At 36.8% G+C, this 11,566-nt stretch overlaps 1 protein-coding gene across 4 annotated transcripts in view; it reads left to right on the top strand.

Annotated features, from left to right (window-relative positions):
- LOC110379988 (DNA-binding protein D-ETS-3) overlaps positions 1 to 11,566 on the top strand; it is a 64,310-nt gene continuing 52,744 nt past the window's right edge. For 2 of the 4 annotated variants that reach the window (XM_064035545.1, XM_064035550.1), the window contains exons 1-2: positions 5,006 to 5,419; positions 7,461 to 7,834. In XM_064035545.1, coding sequence (XP_063891615.1) covers positions 5,415 to 5,419; positions 7,461 to 7,834 — 379 coding nt within the window. In that variant the 5' untranslated portion in view covers positions 5,006 to 5,414. Of the gene's footprint in view, positions 225 to 5,003; positions 5,420 to 7,460; positions 7,835 to 11,566 lie in introns of those variants that run through there. The other 2 variants (XM_064035547.1, XM_064035553.1) reach the window with 2 other exon arrangements.

The raw sequence follows: 11,566 nt of genomic DNA, 5'->3' as shown, positions 1-11,566 counted from the left end.
CGCTTTTATCCCGGTTTCCTGTCGGTGGACGCTCGCTTTGCTCCGGTTTATCGATTTGTTTATTTTTTTAACAAGACAAATAGGTCAGAGGCGTCCCTTCCGAGTGGCGTGTCGTGTCCGTGTTGCGTCCGGCGCGTCGCCGGTACCGTCGGAGTGTCCGCGATGGACTGTGTCCGGTGGAGGTGCTCACCGGCAACCCAAGCCATGGACTCTCTTGTATAAAGGTGAGTGGCGATCGACTCCTTCATTATGTAGCTCTAGACATTCTGCCTCTTTGCTCAGAGCAAAGGAGGCCAAAGTGTCGAGTATGACCTTATCCTTGAAAAATGTGTGAAAGTTTTCTGATTTTAAATTGGGATGTTACCTGGTTTTAAGAAGGCAATATTTGGGAATTAAGCTGAGTAAGAATCCTCCGTAACATGACGAGATATTTTTTTAAAGCATTCGTTCATTAGCTACTATGAACACCAAATATTAAATATTGATAGTTACAAACCCTTTATTAATAAACACTAAGTAGTATCTACCAAGCTCGTCATCCTAGAACAACATAACTTTCAAAAGTTGTATTCAAGAGTTAAACAATTTTATTAAGTGCGAAAATATGATCATCAATTGTTGGAAGCTAAAAGTACAAAATATCACGTTCAAGCATTTCTCATAAAATAACAATTTATAAAAATACCTACATAACTCGAAAAACAAACAATTTATAATTATTCTAAAAAGCTTGTTAAAAATTCGTTGATTTTCCATTAATGGGATGATGTATAGGTGTAGGAAAATTAGAATGACCAAGAGATTATACCACGGTGAAGCTGAGTAGTAAAGTTTAAAAAATAAATGCCGCAAGCCACTAAAGGCTTATTCAATCAATTATTCTTAGGTAGGCACATTAAATTTAATTAATAGTCTAATATTCAAAACGGAGCCAATAAATCAATACATTGTATATTTAACCACTTATTCAAAATCAACTGTAGTTAATCTGATAATTTGGACATACTAGTGCATATTGCGCCTTCTCTAACCAGTTATACCCCATCGCTTAACTTTCCGCAATTCCAACTTCTGTTTTTCTGCGAGCATCACAGCACATTTTGCGATACCAATTGTTACGCCAAGACGTTCCAGCTCCATTATAACAAATTGTGAGCTAAATCCAGTCCTTGCCCATTGAAGCGCATTGTGCGTTCTCGATGCAGTACCTAACTGCTATCCGGTGCTATTGTGCTACATTTGATCGTCGATTATCCTCAGCTGCAACCGAACCAACGAGTATTATCTACTTCAGGCCCATCCTGAGACGTATTTGCATGTGTAGGTACCAACCTAGTGTTGTTTGTTCATCCTTGTGCTAGTTTTTTGAACTTGAGAGCTACATCTTTGTTTCTGTATCAATCCACCCTATCTGTACTTCTAACTAACATTGTAAACGTGAATGTTTGTATGTATGGATTTTTTTGACCTTTCACTCAATAGTTTTGGTGGACTTGACAGTATTATTAAAAGAGAAACCTGGGAGGAGAAGAACCTCGTTGCTTTAAAACTTTAGAACATGGTTCAACCTGAACATTAGATCCCTATTCCGCGCGGCTGTACTTACCCAGTTAAAATTGTCCTGGTTTCAGCCAACCTGTGGTGGGAAATGGCACCATAGAAGAAGTACCTAGATGCAAAGTAGCCTGCAATTTGCATGTTATTCTAATACTAATAACATAGAGGCTACTTTTTATCCGGTTGCGAGAAATTGTTCCCTCCTTGACAAGGGAAACTGCTGGCTTAATGTATTTAACAGACCGGTACAAATAAAGCTGTTATATGATAAACACCGAAATTATCCACGACGATGAACATGTCTTTACCAAACACAAAAATACAAATACATCTGACACGAAACAAAAATATTCCACGCTGCGGTCATACAAACATGCACTTAAATGCAACAAATAAGTTGAACATGTTATTAGCATGCCAGTAACCGTGTTTCTGCCAGTAATGTGACTGGTTTGGCACACTCCCTGGAAAACAAATGAATGCCAAATGACTGGCACGCGATCCTTCGGCTGTTTAGCAGAAGGAATGTCGAAAAAATTGTGTACTTAACTTATTTGTGCTAAGATTGAGTCATGTACGTTGTTTATCTGAATTAGACATGACTTTTAAATGAAATGATTAAAAATCTTTACTCGTAGTTGTGGTTTAGAGGCAAAACTAGCTTTGGTAATGTGAAAGACAGGATTTTCGTTTATTTTCATGATTATATTCAACGTTGTTTCAGGACTGAGGACATTATTTGCTACGTGTAAGGTTAATAGATATACCTAGCTTACTTATTTTGCCTCTTTATCCTATCAAGGCAAACGTGTTTATAGGCGGTCATTACTTCTTTGTTCGAGAAGATGCCTTGCCGTAGGATAGAAAAAAAACATTGGTTTATTTCGGTTGATTATACGACGCTTGATTATACCAAAGTGGCTATAGGTAAGATAATAGTGTTTACAAAAAAAAAAACATAAGGGTTTTTGTTTCTAGTTCTTACAAAATACCTAGCTACCGAAAGACATGCCGTGAAAATACCCGCCGTGTAACAGTGTATTTTTTACAAAATATTTTTCAATTCTACTTGTAAAGCCTGTACTGACAGTCTGAAATTGCAAGCTTGCCTTCAGCACTAGAGAAGTACGTTTATTCTGTCAGTATCTACGTACATATAATCATGTGTCTCAAATAAGTGTAGTGATGATGATGATAAAAGCTGTTTATGTCCCACAACTGGACTTAGATTTCGGAACAAATTCATAAATCCGAAACCTCATACAACCTGGTTTTTATCTGTATCATCCTTTTTTTGGAAACATAAACTTTGGAATAACACCAAGTAAACCACAAAAATAAAAAACCACACCTGAAAACGAAGAAAATTTTAAAATCCACTCAGCAAAGATAGCGGTGTACCGTTTTTATTTATAAACGCAAATGTATTCCTTGTAACATCAGCATGTATTACCATAGATGCATAAATCTAAAGTGGTAGACACTCCGAGTTGGGGCCGACTGTACATAGGTATATGCTAGCATAATATTCGCATAAATCACAGGCGAATTAATTATTGCTTCTGACTGTAGTAGGTACGTGTTTAGGGAGGAAGATTTAGTTAGTTTATGATATTATGTTCATCTCTGTCTGAAAGTGGTTGCTACATTGCTGTAATACAATCTTATCTACATGGTTTTCTGTTTTATATATTTGAGTATCTAATTTTTAGGCAATTTTCAATTTTAAATAGTATGTCTTCTAAATATGCTGCGAACTCAAAAATTGATAGGTAATCATGTTTACTTTCAGTTGCAGCTTTCACTTTCGGATTTGTTCAGATTTTTTCAAAGTTATCTTTTACGTCATTTCACTTGAGTGATGAGATGAGTTTGATTACTTAATTATATATAACTTACTTACTTATACTTAATTAAGTTATCATCTGAAAAGCAAATAAAACTGAAAATAGAGAAAAAAGTTATTTACTCTAGGTTTATTAAGCTCTATAAAAAGCTTTATAGTATAGTCTAAGTTTCAAACGATTTATATATAATTTGTGAAGAAATAGAATAGTGTTCCATGTAGTCGTAACAAATTCGAAGGTATACATATAATATGTCATGTAACAATTTACCATACAACCTACTGTTCTATAATGTTCAACCTTTTACAAATCGATACAACGCTAGCTTTGCACTACAAACAGAACCAAAGATGATGACGTGTTTTTCGTATGTCTATAACAACAAACATGGCTGTATGTGCGCTGAATGCGAAGTTTCGGCCGATTTTTCGCTCGATTAGGTCCGTGATAAGTAGCCGATGGTCGGCCAGGGAAGAAATCGCTGTGTTTGCTATTTCAGTAACTTATGTTGGGGATTGAGGAATCGATTTTAGAATCGAGAGCATGATGAGTATATTAATATATTTTTCCTCTACAGTGTATGAAACAAAGATATGTTTAACACTGTATTTCTATGTCAAGATGTGGTGTGTGTGATTCCAATGTCTAGTTACGTATTTGGATAGCAAAAATAAATATAGTTGACTGACTGCTATTTACACTCGACACCGCGCACCGCCGCGAATGCCGCAGCGGTTCCTATCCTTATAAATCAATCTTAAAGTTGCGAATTTTATTAAGACACTCGTATTTTCTTACGATTGTTATTACAATACCAATGAAACTTCTCAAGAAAATCCAAAAGTACCAAATTACATTTCGGAAAACAATCCATGTGTCCTTGTATGACTTCGCAAATATATTTTTGACCCAAAATCACATTTTGAGATTCGAACACCCGCGTTTTATAATATAGATCAATTGTCTCTTATGAAGGCCGCCACCTGTTTGGTCGACAAGCGGATGACACTTTTACGGGATATAATAAGGTAATGTATAGACTTCCTGCAGCTAAGTGGCGCGCGCGCCGGTCCTCTCGCCCACATGCGCGCGTCACTTTATATGTATGTACATTTGACGGTTGGTCCAGTGCGGCATAAAAAGTTTTACTGTTTGTTTTTTTTTTTGCTTTTTAAGTAGGTGTAGGTGTAGGTGAAATGGGCGTTTATAATTGATGCAAAGCTAGTTTAGGTCAAGATTTTTTTTTTAAATCTGAAGACGTTTATTTGCTTTCGGGTAATTGGCAATGCATGCCTTGGTCAGCAGTGTAACAGTTATCCAACACTTATAAATAAATAAAAAAAATTGGCCTATATTGGGGGTACCTACTAAGTTACAAGTCCGCACTTTCTCTGGCCCAACAACGCCTAGATTACAGTCGGAACATGTAGTAAAAACTGCTACACAAACAATTCCGGCACTAATAACATAATTCATTAAAATGCTAACTAAAACGCGTTTATACCGTAATTTCACGACCGTGGTCAAATCGAGTGGTATATTTAAATTGATTGTAGGACATATTTCCTTGAAGCCGGATGCATTCAATTGGCATCAGCGGAGTGCGCAAGCGACGAACAGTTCGCGATCGGCCGTCCTGTCACTCTCACCGCGGTATCGATCAATCGGAATCGAGATATCAGTGCGGTGAAATATGATTGGTTAATCCAAATCTATAAATCGGTTACATTCGAAATTCGAAATTTAATTATTTAAAGTGCCCCAATTTTGTTGTATACGTTTAATTTAAATTTGAATTTTGGTGAATTCAAACATGAATTTACATGAGAACATTCGTTTTGTGGGACAGTGAGAGTATTTAATGGATTAGATTTAGAGAAAGTGACAGTCTGGAAGCAGGGTTTGTTACTAAGGAGTGGTATCACTGCCATGTGATACCACAAGACAGCTACCACGACGGAGAGAGACGGCAAAGACAAAAAGCGACCGAAAAGAAAACGAATATCCGATATGAGGTGAGATAAACTGGAATCATGAAAAATCTATCAATCTGAGTTTGCTAAGCGTAATGGTTGCTTTAAGTTGGTGGAAATACCGTTATATATATAATATAATAATAATGTTAACCGATTTCTATTTCAAACTTAAAAGGCAGTCAGAACTTTGAAGATTTTTCTCCAAGTTCTTGAAGTACGGGTGAAACCACAAGTGAATGTTATCCGGTAGTATTGAATGGTTTTCTTATATATTCTACCTATGAAAATAAACCGTCTTACCACAAAAACTTTTTAACGTCAGTTTATGCCTTGTCTAAAAAAATGTCAAATTATGACGTTGACATATGGTTCATTTTGCAGCCAAAATTTTATTAGACAAGAGTAAAACAGGGTTTAAAGTTTTTGTAGTAAGGCCCAAAGTGTTTAACAATAATTTTCAAACAGCGTAGATTTGAGTAATGTTGCCATATCATTATTAGCAATATTTAATGACGGGCAATTTGAAAACCGTTCTTGTCTACAAGAATAATTTCTACATTATAAAAATCTTCAACAATGTAAGTTTTACTGTCTAATTTTATGATTGTAACTGGCATTAATTGTATGTTTTTCACACTATACATTTTACTAGCATTATACCTAAATATTTAGATGCCATAGTTTGGATTCGGCTGAAACCATATGAAACTGCTAGAAAGCCATAGAATACTAGGTACATATTGTTTCTCTTACAACTGTATAGGATTAAGAACTATAATGTATTATAATGTTGTAACTATAATGTATTATTTTGATATTATAATGTTGGATAATTTATTTGTCCATAACATGAGTAGGTATGCAGTAAAAACCGGTCGCGATAGTATGTTGCTAATCACAGTTTTGACAACAGCGATGACTTGGATAATACGAATCATTTCACCAGTTTTAAGCCACTAGCTTAAACTAGCTATGTGCTCTCGAAAATATTTGTTAGCTTTATTACACCCCAGATGATTGCATTAACTGAAGTCCCTTTGTGAATTTCCGTGGCATATACTTTAATAGAAGAGATGCTTAAATCAGCAGGATATTTGTAAAAGCTGATTAAGTTTCCTATCAATCTTAATTGGCAGACGAAATACCCTTATCTGCCCGTTATCGTTGGTCTATTGGCTGCCGTTGTGTGTGATTGACACACACATTATGCATATGGTTTAGGTTTTAACGGGTCCGCCGGTAACTAGATTCGTGAATTTTAAGAAACTAAGACAAAGCAGGAGTATGGAAGTTGATGGAGATATTGAAATCTTCATCCCCGAACGTTGCCTAGTAGCAGTTGTTGCTATACTTCCATATAAGAGGCTGTTCGGTCGTCTTTAACATGTTGAACCTACTTCAATAACTAGACACATACGATGACGCATTTGTATGGATAAAAGCCTTATAACTGCAAACTCAAGATCTTTGAACATCCGTTATTTAAAAGGTTTTCAAGTACGAAATTCTTGTAGAGTAAGCTTACACTTGGACCTCCAAAGCATTGCATCTGATAGCTGCATGTCAATCATGCAGTCATTATTTAATCTGTCTGTATAAATAGATGCACAGATTAAATAATCACTTCATTGCCAGTACTTCCTAGATGACAGATATAAACTAGCAACTTCTGGTTTTCTATTGCCTTTAATCACCGCGGTTTAATTTTATGGGATGTTGAATTGAAGTGTGATAAGATTTACTGAACATAATAATTACCTATTTTTGCTAACGTGAAGATGATGATCTAGGATTTTAAACTATACGCATTTACTTTTATTATAAATTCGCGGTAGAACGCATTTATTGGCTTCTTGGGTACCTGATCGTTAAAACTTAGTCAAACATCACACCTGAAAAGTTTCAACTTCTTTAAAACTCAACTTACATTTCCCACTTACAATGAGTAAATTTTGTAATTATAATTGACCTGGAAATGCGACCGCATATTTTAAGAAGTTTTTAACTTTCAGAAGTTTTTAGTGTACTCAGAACTCAATTTTTCTCAATCCTAACTATATCGTAGTTCCATTGTCCCCAGGGTTGACATCCGCAGTTTAAAGTGTGCATCTGCACTCCGCGCTGGCCTCAAAGCTGCAATGTACGAAAGCAGCTGCTCCTACGCAGGAGCCTTAGAATTAAAGAGAAGCGCATTAAAGGAGGAGCCATGGCCTGCCACAGAATGGCCGCCTTACCGTCTTCATCAGTCTACCTTCGAGCAGTTGAAACAGAGCGTGGAGAAGGCGAAAGCTGCCTTGCAAGACAGGTCAGGACTCCTGGGCACGGCTACTGCCTTCGGTGACTTCTATGGCGGGCAGCTGGGCCAGGATGCCACTGGCTCCACGCTCGGCTTTGGACGGACGGCGAGGACTGAAGAGTCGATGCTCGGGAATATGGATAAAAATAAAACTATTGGTGAGTTCATTGTTTCTTATCTAACGTGTTTGAAGGTCTATTCTTGAATAGGGGTCGGTTAATCAAAATAGAATATGTATTCGGTCTTAAGTCTAACAAAGTATTGCAAACTTATGTCTAGACACATTTATCTAGTAAGAAGTTGAAGACGTTTTTGAAGATACATGCGTAATGTATATTATATCGATTTACGGTTCGTCGCAATCGAATACCGTAGCTATTATGTGACATGATATACTGCACTACGTCAAAGTGATAAAATTCACTCTCAAAATATGAACTTTTATACCAGCCATTTTACATTCATATCAGAATTTAAGGTCTATTGTCATGTGCCTTAACCTCAGGGCGATAACGCGAACGGGAGACACGGCTGAATATCGATTGGGCGTCGTTTCAGCGTATTCTCGCCCTTATCGTAACAAAGCACAGTCACATTTTGCGTGTAAACTAAACCCTTTTAGATTACTTTGATGTAGGTAGAGGCTTGGCGGGGAGGCATCTTCAGATAACAATCAAGGGAGAGGGGCGTACGGGATTCATCCCCATGGTTGCTATAGAGACGCCCCCGCCCCTTAACGCCCCGCGATGATCGCGCTCGGGTAAATAGTGGCGAAAATAAATTTTTATTATCCCACCGTTCATTATTGTCGAAGTTAGCCGACGCTTTTTTTCGCTTAACGAGGGTAGGATGATAATTCTGCTGCATTTTTTTCTCGAATTAGCCAGCAGTAAGAAATGTTGAGTTCGAATATTATATTGTTTCAGAAACTTATTTTATAAATTGTACTGTTTATTGCCAAGATAAACAAAAAATAAGTTACAATCTTATACAGTATTTTATATTACCTATCTCGTGTCTGTACTAAGCTTATGTAGCTATAGTTTATGTACAGTACCTAATAGGTAACTTTCCCACTACCTAAACCGAATTAAAATACAATCTCTATTAAGCGAGCCATTGTTATAAGTAATTCGTATGTGCTATTATGTAGTATGTTAGAAAAAGATTGTTTAGTAAGCTCGTGGATGAAACTTTCAGGAATTTAGGCAGACAACTGTTTTGGGAAAAATAATTTTCTTTGAATTCTGATAAGGAGTAGGTACCTACAGTGTTTTAGCGACAACCATTGGTTTAAAAAAATCCGTGCCCATGTTCATAGACGATCCCTTGTTTTCATAGACTACGCATATCTACTTTTTCATGAGCTTTTTGAGTTCATCCTGGCACAATTAAATCTAAGGTTTCATTACCAAAGGACCATGGGCAAAAATGTATGAAGCCTGGGCTCACCCACCAACAGAGATGAGACCACTTTGAATATACTTGTAAAGCACTAAATATAAAGATTTTAACTAATTTTTGCGAAGAATCCATGGGGTTATTTTGCTATAAATATTTTTCTCCGACCATAAATAAACTAATATTCTGCAAAAAGTAGTGCTGTTACGGCATTGTAGGTTTTGTTATTGAACACCTTTAACTAGTTTTCATTCCAGCATGTCGATTCTATAAAATATCATAACTCACTTCGACATCACTCTCACTTCGACTTCGATCTAAAGGTAGAATTCCGTGGACGCGACAATAGTCAACCTATGAAAATGTATGGCACCGTTGCCGAGGCCCGTGACAGTCGCGCGCGGCCGACGAATTTCGTAAGCTGCTCGCGGCATTGTCAACAATTTAATTCTGGTTTTACTAAAATTCTATAGATGTTATTAAGCGCTAGACCATGTTGAGAAGCGTACGGCCGCCAGCGGCTCACGAAATTCGTCGTCCGCGCGCGACTGTCGCGGCCCTCGACAGCGGTGCCATACATTTTCATAGGTTGACTTTTGTCGCGCGCGGCTGCGACAATCGCGACCCACGGAATTCTACCTTAAAGTTTCGTGATTGACATTGTCAAACTACACTAGCGCTTCACTATCGAGCGTGTTGACAAGTTGAACTAAATTAAAGTCGAGATTTTGACAGATCTGCCAAAATCTGTCTATCTATAGGGAGGTAGGGAGAGATGGGCAGTTGAGACATGATCAAATCAGATTAAAGGGGGTCCTTTATTCTGATTTGATCATAGTTTTTTTTTTATTGGGTAGTTTCCGTTACCGACTGGTAACGGTGTTCATCCATAGACTATCTGTCATTTCTGTGAGTTGTCAAGAACAAACACTCGTAAAAGTACTTAAATATTTTGTTGCGGTTTCGGATCGTTATAAAGAGAAAACTAATGAAAGGTATGTGTATTTTCTATTATTAATGATTGATTGTCAAAATCTCCAGTTACGATTATAGTAAGTCGATGCAATCCACACCTATTATACCTCTAGAAGAGGTACTACAGCAATAGTTTATGGGCCCCACGTTTTATTTTAGTCTAATATGACCGGGACTAACCACCTACGTAGGTTGACAGGTAAGTAACTATTTTTATTTTCTAGTTTTCAGTGCACATAAGATAAAACCGTTTTACTTAAGTTTTTTACCGATTTTTTTTATAAACTAAGTCAAAGTGTCCAATGCTCCCTATGGTAGGGAGGCTTGGACATACCATGTAATGTATAATTTGTAAATTTTTGTTCTTCTTCTTCAGTGAAAATTTGTGAGGTTATAAATCTGCGCTAAAAATCCTTTATAGAATCTTGTTTCAGGTACCGTTGCCAACTTGATCTAGGGACTCCATATTTATCAGCTGTTAATTTTATTTTTAACCTTTTGATACCTCTTGTATTGCTCGTTATATTAAATCTTTAGGAATTTCCCGTCGCAAACCATTCTTTTAACCCCGACGCAAAAACGACGGGGTGTTGTATATCAAGGTCATCAGCTCGTTTGTTAGGTGTGATAGGAATGTTACACGCTCAGTTTACTTGCAAGCATATGTGGGATCTAAAATTTGAAATACTAATGTCTTCTGGAACCACTGAGCTGGTCTGCTGTTAGGACACGAAGATAGGTAACCCTGAACTGCCTTTTAGTAAACCCATCGAGTTTGGGCTCGTTTAATTTGTCTTGACTAGTTTTCTTCATGTTTCTAATTGACGAGAACCTAATTCTGGAAATGGGATGTGGCGGATGAAACCCTAGAATGATATATAACCCTGGATCAACAAAGGTCCATCTTTATTGTTTCTCAATCTGTGCAATTCTCCCAGAGCCAGTTTGTCATGAGGATTGTTAAACAGCTTCCTTTGGCTGAGATCGCATTAGCGAACCCATCATAAAAGAAGGAAACATTAAGGAGCTCCTTTAAAACCATGAAATAAAATAAAATTATAAATTAAAAAACCCCCGACCCAAAAAAGTACGCAATTATTATGACAAAATGTTATAAACGATAAACCCTATAAAAAGCAAAAAGTAACTTTAAACACTACGTAAGTACCAACTAAAGCATGTCAGACTAAACAAAATTTTGACGTGTCGACGGTTTTATTTAAACCGTTTAAATATCTCGTAATGTTGAAACTGATTGTAATTTTTAGGATAGCTCTTTGATTTTATCTAGCCAAACATAAGAAATGGCAATAAAAGTTGATTATCTGTAAAATCTGATTTTTTATGCAATAAATGTGAAAAAGTGCCCATCGCTCCCCTACCTCCCCTAAAGTATGAAATGACATTACGAATCGAAGTGAAATGCGAGTTGTTGATCGAGTTTTATAGAATCCCAATACAGGTTTAATGTATACATAAAAAAAAAAATAATAACTGTTAGCAGCTGCAGTTAA

The sequence above is a fragment of the Helicoverpa armigera genome, chromosome 1 (genome assembly GCF_030705265.1).
Source record: "Helicoverpa armigera isolate CAAS_96S chromosome 1, ASM3070526v1, whole genome shotgun sequence".
In the NCBI taxonomy this organism is placed as follows: domain Eukaryota; kingdom Metazoa; phylum Arthropoda; class Insecta; order Lepidoptera; family Noctuidae; genus Helicoverpa; species Helicoverpa armigera.
Note: the sequence above shows the minus strand (reverse complement) of the source record. Positions and strands in the feature narration are given on the sequence as shown.